At 39.0% G+C, this 16,217-nt stretch overlaps 1 protein-coding gene and 1 long non-coding RNA gene across 2 annotated transcripts; both read right to left on the bottom strand.

Annotated features, from left to right (window-relative positions):
• Positions 1–465: 465 nt before the first annotated feature.
• LOC141757114 (uncharacterized) lies at positions 466–1,881 on the bottom strand. Its single transcript, XR_012591589.1, has 3 exons — positions 1,750–1,881; positions 805–859; positions 466–584 (listed from the first exon to the last, which is right to left on the bottom strand). It is a non-coding gene; the product is annotated as an uncharacterized LOC141757114 (long non-coding RNA).
• A 1,219-nt stretch (positions 1,882–3,100) lies between these two features.
• Positions 3,101–14,998, bottom strand: lin54 (lin-54 DREAM MuvB core complex component). Its single transcript, XM_074617388.1, has 14 exons — positions 14,864–14,998; positions 10,518–11,290; positions 9,434–9,545; positions 9,158–9,288; positions 7,983–8,138; positions 7,209–7,410; positions 7,051–7,124; positions 6,767–6,961; positions 6,583–6,674; positions 6,149–6,220; positions 5,844–5,946; positions 5,626–5,763; positions 5,316–5,518; positions 3,101–4,121 (listed from the first exon to the last, which is right to left on the bottom strand). The coding sequence occupies exons 2-14, from the start codon at positions 11,268–11,270 to the stop codon at positions 3,920–3,922; spliced, it is 2,433 nt and encodes an 810-aa protein (XP_074473489.1). The 5' UTR covers positions 11,271–11,290; positions 14,864–14,998; the 3' UTR covers positions 3,101–3,919.
• Positions 14,999–16,217: the final 1,219 nt, after the last annotated feature.

Here is a 16,217-nt window from a genome sequence, read left to right as displayed (position 1 = left end):
ACCATACATTTTCTTTAAGTAGAAACTTGAGGAGCCCCAACTACAAACCACTTTTATGGAGGGAGGGTCACAAGCCAAAAACAGTTGGTGCCACTGGTTTAATATTTAACAATGCATTTTTAATATAAAATCTTAATCTCAGAAGTAACTCCAAAGGGCAGATACATTAATCAGAAATGTAATGGAAGTATAAATTAGCATCAAATGGAGATGCACAAGTAAAATACAAGTACCTCAATATTGTACTCAAGTACACTTGAGTACAATGGACTTAACTTTCCACCACTGACACCCAATTCTGATAATGGTCAGGGAGTGAAATGAGGAGAAAAAATATAACAATATATGAGAGATTAATCTATAATTGTTCAATTAAGTCAATATGCCTGTAATAAAGCAGGGTACGTCTGGTTATGAATATACACAATGTCTGAAAAGGCAAAGAAAAACTCACACACAAATCAACTTTACGTCACAATTTGTATTTATTTGGTAATGGATAACTTAAAAAAAACAAAAAAAACAAACAGTTAAGTGCTTTTGGTAGATGCACCTGGACTCACTTTCACTTCAGCAGGTCGACCCTGAAAGAACAATGCAGATATTTAAGTTATTTTCACATAGCAGCAGCAGCAGCAGCAGCAAGCACTTTAGATGGAAAATTAATGCCAAAACCCTCATTAATAAAGTCATGAATAATCTTCCCCAGACATATGAATGGGTCAGATGGGTAGTGATTGGTATAATCATTGGGATGGCTATTCACTTCACTATTCATTATAATAACAGAACTGCAATACATACATGCATGTCAGGTCCACACTGCAGATTTCGCTGGAATTCCTGTTCTTCAGTTGATCTGTCAGACAGACATCATCGTTAAGCAACTTCTTTAAATGTAATTCTCAAATTCATTCACATAATACTAGACAGGTTAATCATCTTCACCTGCCTTTTTACAAGACATGGCCAGTATTCCCTCAGATATCGTGGTGTACAAATATGGAACACCAAAATACATGTTATCAAGAGCTCGTTATCCTTAGAACATTTTAAAAGGAAATGATCATTCATGATGTCTAATTATCTTTTGATATGTTTAGATAAATTTTTCCTTTTTTTCTGTACTGTTTTTTGTATGTATTTCATTGTTTTTATTGGATTGTGTAGTTAGATTTTTCTGCACATTTTGTGTACTTCTTGTTTAACTTTTGTTGTATTTTTAAAATTATGTTAGTTTAGATATTTTTTCCTTTTTTGTTATTGTTTTTTTTTTCTCCTGGTGTTGGGGGGAGGTCCTTTTTATACATAAGCCTGTGGCTTCTTGACCTCTCCTGTCACATTTCTTGTTTTTTTTTCATTGACTGGATTTTGTGCAGTTTCTATATGTGCAAATAAATAAATAAAGATAAATAAACAGACATTTTAGGTGGTGAAAAAATGCAGTTATTGCATAAAAAAACAAGCATTCAGATTATAGGATGTATGCCGAATTGAAGAGTTGCTGTTTTAATTTAAGAAAATGTTTAAGTCCTGTTCTGTTGGCTGATAAATATTGGTCAATTAACGAGTTAACACTTAAATACTAAATTTTTTAATAGGACTTTGGTGCGCATCTATCACTCTAGAACACGCTGTCCTCAATGACCACGTGGTCTAGAGGTGGTGGGTTTACTACATGAAGCGGGTTAATTACCACTTTATCACTAAAAACAGAGTAATAACGGATTTAATTTATCATTTACTTACCAAATTATCAGACGTGGACGCCCACGTGCAGTGATATGCTATTACTGAACCAAACCTCGTTTAAAAATCATGCTCAAAATATTAATATGCACAAATGCTTAAAATTAATATGCACAAAACGTGCACTTTTAACACCTGTAAGAGGAATATAAACGTTCCTATGTAACATTTTCCTGAGAGAGGACCTCGAGCATGCATACTGCTCCACTTCTGCAGCAGCCTTCATCTAACTTCCAGGTCTTTTCTTCTTCTTCCGGTTTATTGAGTTTCCACTCTGTGCACATTACCACCACCTACTGGGTGGGATGTACTTCTTTTCTTCTAATTTGTGAAGGAAACTGGGGAATGCAACCTTTTTTTTAATTATATACAATTAATAAAACCTCACCAGATTCTGAATTACTGCCATTTTTTGGGGGAATATGTACATTTTCATAGATTAATCAATACTATATTGATCCTTTGTTTTAAAGGTCCCATATCTTGCTCATTTTCAGGTTCATACTTGTATTTTGTGTTTCTACTAGAACATGCTTACATGCTGTAATGTTAAAAAAAACAACTTTATTTTCCTCATACTGTCAGCCTGAATATACCTGTATTTGCCCTCTGTCTGAAACGCTCCGTTTTAGCGCATTTTGACGGAATTGCAACAGAATTGCGTTGCTAGGCAACAGCTTGGGTACATGTGTACTTCCTGTCAGCTGATGTCATTCACATACATTGCAACCAGGAATAAACTGGGACACATTTAGAATATTTACGTTTAAAATTGTGTCAAGGGTCTAAATATTGTATATTTGTGACATCACAAATGGGCAGAAATCCTGACAGCTTGTTTCAAATGCAGAGTTTCTGAATACGGGCTGTGTGTGTTTTCCCTGTGGATTGAGTGTTTCGATACTTTCACAGTATTTATATAGGACTTAAGCCTGCTTTATAATAAAAAAAAACATGAAAATCTCACTTTTATAATATGGGACCTTTAAAATACAAGAAATGTACACATTGTCCTAACATCACATTTGTGCCCTGATTAATTTACTGATAAGATGGTATGGTTTAAAAACAAAAACAATATAACAAAAACAAAATGGAGACATAAAACAGAAGATGACTGCTAAGATGGCAAGAAGCAAATATGTTGTTAAGGGGAAGTGAAACTATGCCATGCATTCATGATGCAGTGGATATTTCCTGTGTCCTAACAATATATCTTAAGAGCATATGGTGTAAATATCTGTCATTTGACTGTCATACAACGGATCAAGTAGCTGTAATCTGCTCTGTGTTACATTAACCTGCTCGCCTCTAGTTAGGAACATCATTTAATAAGTCGTATAAGTCTCAATTGTTTTTCCATTCATGATGTTTTTAATGTACAGTAAGCAATGTGACTGATAAAACAGAAAACAGCACCAGAAGAAACGTCTACCTCCACTGCCATATTCCAACTCTTCTGAGCCGTGCTCTCTGTGTGTGTGTGCATAATGCATCATGTGTGTGCATTCATAGGGATACAACGTAAGATTGCCTCTACTCATTTTCCTTGAAACAATTTAGCCTAGCCTCGGTTAATAATAATAATTAACAATTTGCAGCACTATAAGCCACACAATATTAGCGCCCACAATGATTACAAATACGTGTCAAAATAAATATCAAAAGATACATGTTCTGTTTGTCTACTGTAAGCACAAATGATTACATAAAAATTACAGGGATTTCATTTTCAAAAAAGGGGAAAAGAAAAACGGAAGAAAATGGAAGAACAAAAGTTCAGAGGACACACAGAGATTTGATGGGGCCCTGTAGGGAAAATAAAGTGAAGAAATCCCTGTTCAGCACTACGTTGCTCAGTCATTTCTGTCCATCACAGCAAGGTGAAGAAGTGGGAGAACAGCGTTAAAAGGTCCATCAGAGGCGGTGTGCTCTGTCCATTTGTCCTTAAACGTCTGTTCTATGTTTATTATTCCAGCTGGCCTTAGGCTTGCCCAAGGCAGGGGGATCTACTTTCAGATCATTGTTCTGCCCTTTAATGAGGGAGACAAACTGTTTCCCTGCAGGAGAGAAACCCCCAGGGGTCCGAGACAGAGTAATCCGTGCCTCTCGGGCCCCCCCACAGCTGGGTTCGGGTTCGAGGGTGGGGAGAGCCAGAGCGCTGCTCGGCCTAGCAGTTGATGGAGGCGCAGTCTGCTTTGGCTTTCCCCGCCGAATTGATTATCCTCATGAGGCAGTGTCCGAACTCCTCCAGGATCATCCTCTCCGCTTCCTGCTGAGGCTGATGAGTCTGTTCGGCCTTTTTGGCCTGTTCCAGCAGACACTCGCACGTCGCTTCAAGCACCTCCTTCGTTACAAACGTATGTGGCAGCCTGCGGGGAAAGGAAAACAGGGCCTTGGTGAGAAAATGCATCTTTCTTCATGTCACCAGCTATCATCTGTTAGCAGAGGTGGTGAGTTACAGCCATGTTACACACAGACTGAACTCATCAAATGACTTGAAGAGCCATTAAATCACACCCTAATTTTGATATTCATGGTTGCCATTTTATTTCAGCAATAGCTATTAAATGTATTTACATTTAGTAATCACCTCTTAATTTTAATTTCCTACATAAATATCATTCAAAAAACTACAATTGACCCTTCCTAAGTCCCACGCCTTTTCGCTCTGTGCTCCAACAACAGTTGAGCAAGCTTGGAACCCGTTTAGAACCTCGGTCAGCTCTCCCCTTTCCATGTTACGTCTGTTCATAAGTTACATTACATTGGTGTCACAATCTTCACGGACACATCGCATTGTATATAATCACAGTTACTACGAGGAACTTTCATTTTGTGTTGATTTTGGCGGTCCCTGTGGACAAAAGCAAATGTGTTTCCAAGCACCAGTTCCTTTAGAAAGCCTCTAATTTTACAGCAGCAGGGTCTGACAGTCTGTCCCGCTTAGTCCTGGTTCTGGTTCTCCCGTATCTCCCTTCCCTCCAGCGGCCCAGCCATACGGTCTGGGCATCCAGCAGTGTGGTGTCAGTGTTGGCTCCAAGCGGGGACCGGCTGAGCAGCGTGGGGAAGCTCTGCTGCTCCTGGCCTGGTGCGGAGCTCTCCACCTCCTGCCGGAGCTCTGACTGCAGGTCAAAGGCTGCAGCGAAGCCAGATCCGGGTCGGTCCAAGGCTGGAGTTTGAGCTGAAGTAGTTTCTGGTGAACCTGCATGATTTCATGCCCGAAACGGACCCAGTGGTTCCGATGACAAGCATTAAGAATAACTATATAGAAATAGCCAATCTTCTTGCTCATGGTCTCGTTTACTTAAGGAGGTCATATAGAGGCATCAGTATTAAACGGAGACTGTTTCTTAACCTGCATTGTTATTATTAGTGGTCATTTGTTCGTGCTTGTTTGGGACAGTGTTTGGCCTTATTTTGATGAACCATTTGATAATTCTGTGTTACTGATTTGGTTGTATTAAAATAATACTTTTTTTCCCCGTCATCATTAAAAACAACTTTAGCTGTTATGATAACTCTCCTGTAACATATTGTTGCTCTAGAGAAAAGTGTTGCAGTACCTCCCGCCTCCACTTGAGATAACAGGTGTCGTCCTCATGAGCAGGTCTGAGATCTGCGACGACAGCTTGGTCTTCGCTGCAGTCTGCTGCTGTACCCTCACTTCTGCTGCGTCAGCTAAGTGCATTAACGTCTTCCTCTCCGGGCTCTCCTCAAAGTTCTTACAGCCGATGCACTTACAAATGGACGAGCACATGATCTTCGCCTTCGAGGTTAAAGCAAAGGAAATGTAATCAGTTAGAAAGCGACAAACTGGGCTTTACAATTAGATTAAAACAGCTCCTGTAAACAACGCAGTGAGGGGAAACCCACCTCGTAACACTCGCAGTAGTTCTTCAAGCAGCCTGATCGTTTGCAGTTGCAGCCTTTGCTGTGTCGACGGTCCGACTCGCCCTCTTTTCCTTTACCGATTTTAGGTTTGAAGGCTTCTGGGTTCCGGTCCAGACAGGTCTGTGAAAACACACATTTTCACCTTCATTCATCTGTGCGACAGGAAAGCAACTTGTGTTCTCACAGACCTCCAACCTTACCTTTATAGCTTTGAGACGCTCCGTTTCATGTTCCAGGTTATTGAAGCAGTTATTGCAGTTACAATTATTGCAGAACTCTCCATTTGCAAAGCAGTCACAGTATCTAGAGGAAGAAAAACACAAGGCTGTGAGTTAGCAGCATATATCTCACAAACAGAAGTGGATTGACATACTGTACATGTAATACAGTTACACATACAGCACAGTACATTGATCAGGTCGGGCTGTATCTACACACTTTTATCAAACAAATGCAACACTAGGACAGTCAACAGTAAACAGGTTTAAATCACAGTCATACTTACAGTTTGAGGCACTGCGACTTGGTGCAGTTGCATGGTTTCCTCGGTCTTGAGGTTGTTTCTGCTGTTGACAAGCTGTGAGCCAAAGAATAATATTACTTACATTAAAATTAAACCAAAAGCACATTCAACCAATCAATTAGTATAGTTATAATTCTGCAGTCTTCATTTAAAAATAGTATAATCTAATCTCTCTTTATTTATATTTCAGTTAAATTGTGTTTTCAGTGTGAGCTTCAATTGACAGAGCGAGACAGGAAATGTGAAAGTAAACTTTCTTTAATACAAAATACATTTGGTTTCTGAAGTAGGCAAGAGAGTTTTTCCATTAAAGCCCAATTTATTTTTTTAGTTCACACTAATGTCTCTCATATAGTTCAATTATTTAGTCAGTCTGTCCCACATCAAATAAGAAGTGCCTTCATGTCCCTCCTTACCCATTGAGAGGCATTCTGGCCTGAGTCTGGATACCGGGGGCTGCGGCGAAACCAGAGCTGCTGGCGAGGGTCACGAACGGCGTCTGCTGGAGCTACAGAGGAGGCAGATAACACAATAAAAAAAATGTGAATATCAAAGAGTAGTAAATTAAAAAACACAAACACAAAAAAAAAAAACACCAACCTGTGTGACGTATTGTGCTGGCACGACTGCATAGCCCACGTTCCCGCCTCCTGGAGCTGGTGCCAGAACGGTGCCTGGAGGGAGGTTGGTGAAGTTGGGCTGGATCTGGGGCAGTGGAGTGGCGGGCATGATGAGGCGTTGCTGTGTCTGATTGGTGGTTACTACCGTTGCTGATGTTAAGGGCTTCGGTGCCATCTACAGGGAAAATAATCCATGAATGCAGGTCAAAAGAAAAAGCTCTGTCTGAATGAACATAAATATCATTTATAGAATAGCAAAGTTACCTGTTTGATGGTCTGTGCTGGGACGATCGGGACAGACATCCTGACTGCTCCCGTACTGACCACCATGGGCTTAGCTGTGGGACATTAAGAAGCATTAGTTGCTACAGAAGAGCTTCAACAAGTGTCATCAAGGTTTGTTATCACTATCAACAGGTCACCTGTCTGTATAGAGCTGGTGCTGGGACCACTGGGCTGTCCCGTGCTGCTCGCTGTTGTTGCCGTGACGAGGCGGACGTAGTGGAACCGGCTACCTGGAACCTGAATCTGCTGCACATTCGTCTGCGTGGACAGTGGGATGATGGTCTTGAACTGGGAGCCGCCGACTCCTCCCACAGACACTGACTGCACCTGTTTAATACCCTGAAAATGTTCAAAAACAGATACAAAACAGAGCTTTAAGTACAAATGACAGAAGAGTAAATCAACTTGGACATGAAAATCAACGATAGTCAAGTTAAATCTTAATCCACCGCAGAAACTTCCCCCTGGAACTAAGAACCTTTTGAGGAACTCATTGCTTTTCCACCGCAGGGATCAGGGTCTAAATTAAGTTCTGGGGACATTTTACCCCCCAAAAAAGGGGGTTAAAGTCAGATCCAGCATCTCAGTTGAAAGGATTTGCTGCTCTTTTACGATAGTAAACTGCATATTTTCATAATTTCTTGATGTTTTTTTATCAAATTATGAGTTGATTATTTGAGGAAAATAATTGACAGATTAATAGATAATGAAAAATATTGTTAGTTGCATCTCAACTTCAACTTATCATCGAGGTAAACAAGGTGTTTTAATGCAGCTGTCTTTTCTACATTAAAGGTGATCGTGGCTTCTTTAGCAATGCAGGAGCACGAGAAGTTGTTATAAAACCATCCCCAAGCACTTCACTGTCCACACTCCAGCTGATAATAAACAGAGACCAGCTGTGATCTTACCTGTGTCGTGGTTTGGCCGGTGGCCACCTTGACTGGAGATCCTGATGTGGACTGTTGGACTGTTAGGATCTGCTGGCCAAGTGCTACATTGACAGGCAGCGTCATAGACTTCTGAGAGGCGCCGGATGTCGGAGAAGCCACCGATACCACGGTCACCTGGCAGAGACAAACAAGGAGAGCGGAGCACGATCAGTCCAACTACTGACCTGATCAAAAATAGATATTAATATTCTCACATACTATTAATGTTTGGCCCACACATATAAACTAACAACCAGCTTAAATTAGGGGTGTTGTGTTGCATGAAGGTTACTGCCTCAAACAATCAAGAATTAACACTGCATATGCTGACAGAAACTGAATGAAAAGTATAACAGACCTTTGTCACAGTGGATAGTTTGATTTGGCAAACAGGTGTATATAATAACATTAATGATTTCTGTATTCCATGTAGGTGTGTCAGCTCTAGGGCTCTGGTACTGTGCGTACCGGCTGACTGACTTTCTGGCCCTCTTAAATTGAACATCGTTAAGGTTATTAAGGACACCTGTGCTTTCTCTGTGTTATTTTGTGACTTTAGTGAATCCGAACTAACCAAAGTCACACAATAACACAAACATACTAACTGATCGAGGCAGCGGTAGACCAGTAACTCCTTTGTTCTGCAAGGTAAAATTACTGCTTTCTTCAATGGAGTCTGGTTGCTGTAGTGAGAGCGTAGATAATGGCTTCAGTTCCCCATCAGAAACGTAGACTGTATAGTTGTCTCATGGCAAGGTAAACAGGCGAAATATTCTAAATATAGTGTACACTTACAATGATACTGATGTTTTTAGGTGAGCCTTTCTTTTAGGTGTCTAAAATACATTTTGCTGCCTCCGTCTACAGCAGTGCATTGCTTTGCTCCCGTGCTGGTACTCCTGTCTGTTTCTCTAAGCATCTACTGTAGGTAATACACTGACTATGGATAAGTACCTCATACAATCCCACTTCGAAATACCCGAACTATCCCTTCAAGCATAACCATAACTGTAGTGATGGTATTTCTAGGAACCTGCAGCTTGTTAATGTTGAATTAAACTGAAAATAAATGGGAAACACTTCACTAACATAAAAGAAAAAAAGAGAAAATGAATCCTTTATTTGGTAAATGACGATTGGTGTGTAGAATTTACCTTGCTGGGAGTCTTAAGCGGTGAAATAGCAATCTTTTTGCCGGAGATACTTTGTATACTGGTGTTGTGGGGCTCCGACAGAGTGATGGTCCTCTGGGGCATCCCTGGAGAACTCTGTGTCAGGACACGTCCTGTGAACACACGGCACAAGATTTGAGAAAAAGTGGCTTAAATACAGCTGAAACAGAATCAAAAAGGTTTTAAAAAAGGATGTAGCTTTGAGTTCACTGACAAAAAAAAACAGCAATGACATGACAGCAATGCAAATAAACTTACCCGCAATAACAGGAGATACTGATGTCTGAGGATGTAGACCTTTGCTGTTAACAGTTTTTGTGATGATAAACTTGATTGGTGCAGCGGAGGATACCGGTGTTTTCTTGGCAATCTGTGGAGATATTCAGTGAGATTTATGTGCATTCTATTCACACATTATTCATAACTTAAGTGGAAATTATTAATCCAAACTATTCCCATCTGCAAGCGATATCTAGTTGAATCTTGGATCATTCTTCAATGTGTAAGCGAGATTATAACTACACTTCACTTCACTTCTTCACTATAAAAGGAGACATTTATACACAAACACGCTTTTTAAGCTTGTGCATATTAGGAATGCGACGACAGAAAAATGTCATCTGTCTAACAAACAGCTGTTCTCATGTTGTTTAAGGTCATTTTAGGGCATAAAAGCTTATGTTAATGTTTACTTCTTGGCCAGGCCATTGGATGGAAAACACTGAGATTCAATCTAACAAAGCCAGTCATGTTTTTATTACAATGTTTATAGCTAATAGGGCTGCATAATTAATCAAAATGTTATCAGTATCGCAATATGGCCTACTGCAATTTTCAAATCGCAGTATTTGTTAAAATCACAATATTTGTTAAAGGTGAAATGTGTGTCAAAATTGCATTTTAGATTAAATATGGTGGTGCTGCAGAGATGTCCTGGCCAACACATCATATTCTACAGACTTAAGAAAACATATTTGTTTGGTACAGATCCCCATAAAAATCACACTATAATCATTTTAACACGTTTTCATTGAAAGTGAGAATGATGTAAAAATGATCATTCCCTCTAATATCGCAATATCAGTTAAAATAATCGCAATTAGATATTTTGATTAGATAAAATCGTGCAGCCTTAATAGCTAATAAATAGTTTGTAAATAGTGTGTGCAGTCTTATTGTCCAAAAGCTAAAATTTGCATTAATAATTATATTTAATGTATCACAAATATGTTGCAAATTTTCAAATGCAATATTACATATACTATATATAATATTACATTGTCAAATACTATCAACATCAATCGGTAAATATTGCATTATAACACAAAACAATCAATGTTACCTGTACAGTCTTCAGCTGCTGGGCCTGTAATGTGGTCAGCTGGTTGCCAACACTCCCCATCACCGGCTTCAGCTCCGTCCTCCCACCAATAGTCACCACTTTATACTGTTGAGGTTGAGATTTGTTGTCTCCTAAAGTCTGTGAAACGCCAGGCTTGCTGACCGTGTGTGGTAACTGCAACACTATAGGCTGCCCCGACTTTCCTATCGCTGTAACCAAAAGTTTTTGTCCTTCCTGCTTGATGACCTGGGGTGTACCTGCAGACTTTGCTGCTTCTGTGGCTTGAGATGAGGCCACCTTGTTGAGAATGATCTGGTGGTTTGCAGCAGAGATGGTAAAGGGAGCCGTGAGCCTCTGTAACCCGCTTGTAGTGATACTAGTCCCAGTCAAACTATCTGTCGTTTTGGTAGCGGCTATGGAAGTAGCCATGGCTGGTTTGAGGGTAAGAAGCGATGACGATGTACTGGAAATGGAGATAGGAAGCAGACTCCCGGAGCTGATGCTGAATGTGGTGTCTGAGGCAGTGGAGGTGGTGAGAGCCTTTGTGTGTTCTATTGAGGTGGCATTTGAACAGAGGCTCAAATTTTCTGAAGCCATGGGCGTATCCGTTTCCATCGGCACCGGTGCGTCATCGCTGGGCTCTGACTGGGCCGCGGTGCCGACCGGTTGGGAGTGAGGGATGTCCTCTATGGCCTCAGTATCCATGATCTCATCAGGAAGGAGGCTGTTGAGCTCTGGTGACACCACATCCATGCTTGCAAAGTCTCAGCTCTCTGTTGATCCCAAAAGAACAATGCAATCAGTTTTTATCGTAGCTGTAACGAATGTCACAGATATGCAAATTTTTCATTCATTATTTTTATGGCAGTAGCTCAGTCCATAGGGACTTGGCTTGGGAACCGGAGGGTCGCCGGTTCATGCTGTATAAGGTACAATGGTGGGCCCTGAGGCTAGAATTAGTGACATACCTCGGGGCTGAGTGATACAGGAGGTCAAGTTTGGACAAGGTGGACCTATAAATAGCATCACCTAAATCAATCTGAGTCAAGAAAAGGCCAGCAACTAAGCGTTTTCTTGATGCCATGGAAAAACAGGACTGCACAGAAAACCCAGTGGCAAGATGCTCAATATCAAATTTGTACTTTTGTTTAGAGTTAATGCATTTAATTGCAATAAACAAGATTTACAATTCAAAAATATATATTTATTTCTGGTGTATTGCTCTCAATTTGCTCTACATTATATTTATTACATTTATATTATATTATGGACAACACCACCCACCCACTTCACCACACTTTGGCCAGACAGAGGAGCACATTCAGCGAAAGACTTCTCCTACCTCAGTGCACCACGGAGCGGCACAGAAGGTCCTTCCTACCCACTGCCATCAGACTTTACAACTCATCTCTGGACTAACTAAATAACAACCCCCCTCTCTCACACACACACTCACACACTGTCACTCATCCATCCAGCAGTGCAGTCAGACATGCATCATAATTGGACATTTGGCACTTGCTAACCAGCTTTTAAGAGTATTTATTGCTAATGTTTATTTTATATCTTATTTATTCTTATTCTATTCTTAATCTTGTTGTGTGCTTGTTCCATCTTTTGCTGCTGTAACTCAGAAATTTCCCCTCGGGGATGAATAAAGTACCTACCTACCTACCTACATAATTAATAAATAAGTGGACAATGATATATTTACTGTATTGTTATTATATATATATATATCTTGTCCTAATTGTTTCTTATCACTATTATGTAGTCATATTATTTCTTTATATTAATCTTGTCTCTAGGTGGAGGCTTCAGATAAGCCCAGTGGGTTTTTTGCCTCTTCCTGCACTGTATATTATTCATTTTTGTTATATTGTATAGTCTTAAATTGTGCAAAACAAATAAACAAATAGACAATAATGCTTGCAAAAGGCGTTGCAAGAAATAAACAAACAAGCAGGGCAGTTAAAGCTAGTAGCGAGTTAGCTGTGTGCACAATAAAACATGCTTTACTTTATGCAGATACCTGTATATTATTAGTTCAGTAATCAATGGAGAGTACGTGTATGAGTTTCCACTAATGTTTGACACAGCCTGACAGCTGATGCTGGGTTAGCTATAGGCCGCAGCGGATCATCTCAGCAGGCGTGTATCTTTGTCCTGCTGCAACTCTCTACTCAACATTAATCCACCGAAACGCACATATGAACCCTTCACCCAGCCCATACTACACACACACACACACGCTGTGTGCTAACTGCTTCTGCTTGTTTTTGCATGAAAGCAACCAATGCTGAGCTGCAGTCTTATATGTTAAAAACACCCCTCAGAAGTGCTCCTAGTTGGGGTTTAAAGAGGGTTTGCTGTCTGCGTTACTATTTCAGGGCCGGGGTAGGATTTCGAAAGATCCGCCATTTTTACCTCGTCATCAACTCTTGTTAGCTCTCCAGGCTAACACTTAGCTGACAATAAGGGATAGATATTATCTCACACTTCAGCTAAATCACTTCACCCACCACATAGCAGCACAGCTAGCATACATGAGAGCTGAAGACAACACTTCCTGGTAACTAAAGGGCTTACTAGCAACTCTTTTAGCTGATAATAAACAATGCTAGCCTTCAATATATAATCCCTCCTGTCACTTGAAACATCCATCTAGGATTAAAACATTTTAATACAACTGCACTTATAGATTTACCTGAATGGCCTGTGCTTTCTTAGGAGGCTATGAGTCAAGTTAGCATGGCCTAACCGGTTATAAATGACACATTTATGACCTTACACTTATAAAAATCCTCTTTTAAAACCAGATATAATATGAGATATGCTGCTAAGTGATGTGGGAACAGCTAAAAAGCAGAATATAACAGCTAACTTTGTATTTTCATTATGTTTTGACAGCACACAGAGACATTAAAACAACTAAGCTAAGTTAATAGCTTTTACTTTTGCTTTAATTTAGCATGTTTGCATGATTAAATTAAACTATTAGTACACACAAAACTTTCTGTCAGCACACATAATACTGTAATGGATCTTTATCTTTTATTCAGATCTCCATTAGCTGTGTCTGAAGCCCAGCTATTCTTCCTGGAGTCCACTTTGAACTGTTTTAGGCTACATTTCAGTACATAATCACATTACAAATCTTTACACAAACAATGACTACAACATCAAAACACAACAATATATAATACATACAGTATAAAGGCTAGACATCTTCACATGTACATACTGTTCAGTCCATTTATATCCATCCAGTATTTATTTATTTGCACTATTTGGATTGTTTACAACTTCCAGAACATTTGACATTTGATATTTTTACTTTTATTATTGTATTCTGGTAGCTGTTATTTCTATTCTGTGTAAGTACAATGAGAGAGCTGCATATACGTACAGTATAATTGGCAAAATAAACCTGATTCTGATTATAATAGGCCTATAATTATTTAGATATGAGCCATTCTGCATAATGAGTACTTTTACTTTTGGTACTTTAAGAAAATGTTGATGCTGATACTTTTGTAGGCTACTTTCAGTAAGAGTATAGAGGTACTATATGATATGATTCATTAGTGGTTGGACCATATTATGTCAAAATACAAAAACATACAAAAACAGAACAAGCAACAATTTAATGTTGTATTTATCCAACATTAAACCTGTTATGATTTGATGTTAGCTGAATATCAGCAGACACAGAGAGCGGTTCAGCTAAGGAGATGATTTGATCAATCATATTTTAAATAGATTATTAAATAGATCATCTTCATCATCAGCAGGACAACTCTACTAGCTTTTCCTAATGTTATCCATGTATCTGTTTTTATGTTTTTTATTGTTTCCCACTCACAATGTTGTTTGGTTATGATTTCCCAGAAGTCTTTATAGATATTTAAATCAATATCCTCCTCACAAACACTAACCATACACTTCCACGTAACACACACGTGTCTTTTTTTGATATATTTACTGTATTGTTATTGTTGTTATTATATATATATTGTCCTAATTGTCATATTATTTCTTTATATTAATCTTGTCTCTAGGTGCAGATAAGCCCAGTGGGTTTTTTGCCTCTTCCTGCACTGTATATTATTAATTTTTGTTATGTTGTATAGTCTTAAATTGTGCAAAACAAATAAACAACAAATAAACTTGCTGAGCTTGCTAGCTAACCCAAAGCTAGCTAGTTAGCTCGCTAAGCTAGCACAACACTATATGTCCAACACTGAACAGCTACTCTTTAAACAAAGTGTGCTTTCTTCTTTCTGGACGCTGTGTAGCGAAACCATAAAGAGAGAGTTTGTAGACACATAGTCTCGCTTTCTTACCCCGTGATGGTTTTGTTTCGCTGGGCAACGTTTCCAGATTAAACGAGGAAAGGAAAAAAGGCGATTGTTCAAAATACCGCGCCGAGCGCCATTCCGCCATTCCTCCCTGACATCTCACAAGTCGACCACGCCCTCCGCGGCTACGTCACTGCTACGTCGTTCTTAAAGGTGCAGTACAACTTCACCTACAACAATAATATATAGATAGATATATCTTTTTTTTTTTTTTTTTCATAAAAGCATTTAAAACCCACAATTTTGTTAATTTATGTATGCATATAGAATAGAATAGAATAGAGACTTTATTGTCATTGTCATTGAAAACAACGAAAAGCAGTTTAGCAACTCTTTGCAGTAAAAACAAACATTAAAAACAACCATAAAAACATTCAATCACAAAGTACACAAATAAATAAGTGGATCATCATAAAGTGCAGGTGCCATGATTATGGTTCAGCAGCTAGTGTCCTCAGCCTTTAGGGGTGGGGGTGGGGGTTCTACACACTTGACAGCCTGTGGGTAAAAGCTGTTTCGTAGTCTGTTGGTGTGTGTTTTAATTGTCCTGTATCTCCTACCGGAGGGAAGGGGAGCAAAAAGTACATGTCCAGGGTGGGTGGGGTCTTTGGAGATACAGCTGGCTTTCTTACAGAGCCGGCCAGCGTATAGGTCACTGAGGGGGGGGGGGGGGGGGGGGTAACGTGGTCCCAATCACCTTTTCTGCCATCCTCACCACCCGCTGCAGGTCCCTCCTGTATATCTCATAATTGGTGACTTTTTGTACAAAAGTCTTATGTTCAACATTTTATTTTTGGCCTATGTTTTTATGTTTTTAATCTGTATTGTTTTTATCTTGATGTTTGCACTATTTTAACTTATGTAAAGCACTTTGTAACTATGTTTGGAAAGGCGCTATACAAATAAAGTTTATTATTATTATTATTATTATTATATTATTTAGGTAATAAAAGGTACATAGGGTCATACAAAGAGTATTTTACTCTCTGAAGATCACTTTGCAGTTACTGATGTCACAATTTACATAAATAAATAGATGAATAAAAGAAAAGCTCAGTGGCATTCAGTAAATTCTACAAAAACAGCAAAAGTTTTTTCCCCTTTGAAACACATATTATTACTTATACATGATAATAATATAATACTAATACAAATAGTACTACTACTACTTCTACTACCTCTACTACTACTACTACTACTACTACTACTAATAATAATAATAATAATAATAATAATAATAATAATAATAATAATAATCTGCCAAAGCAGCCCAAAATAAATATAAGGACAACTTCACCAACAACATTAGTTTTTTTTGTTTTTTTGTTTTTTTTTAAGT

The sequence above is a fragment of the Sebastes fasciatus genome, chromosome 19, assembly GCF_043250625.1.
Source record: "Sebastes fasciatus isolate fSebFas1 chromosome 19, fSebFas1.pri, whole genome shotgun sequence".
NCBI lineage: Eukaryota > Metazoa > Chordata > Actinopteri > Perciformes > Sebastidae > Sebastes > Sebastes fasciatus.
This window is presented reverse-complemented; position numbering and strand designations above follow the sequence as displayed.

What these genes read in the sequence shown, in the direction of transcription:
- lin54 (XM_074617388.1), bottom strand. Translation starts at nt 11,270, where the DNA reads ATGGATGTGGTGTCACCAGAGCTCAACAGCCTCCTTCCTGATGAGATC. An exon ending in CGCTTAAGACTCCCAGCAAG is followed by an intron (nt 8,139 to 9,157) that starts GTAAATTCTACA and finishes TGTCTCTGCCAG; the next exon opens with GTGACCGTGGTATCGGTGGC. An exon ending in CAGCACAGACCATCAAACAG is followed by an intron (nt 6,962 to 7,050) that starts GTAACTTTGCTA and finishes TTTTCCCTGTAG; the next exon opens with ATGGCACCGAAGCCCTTAAC.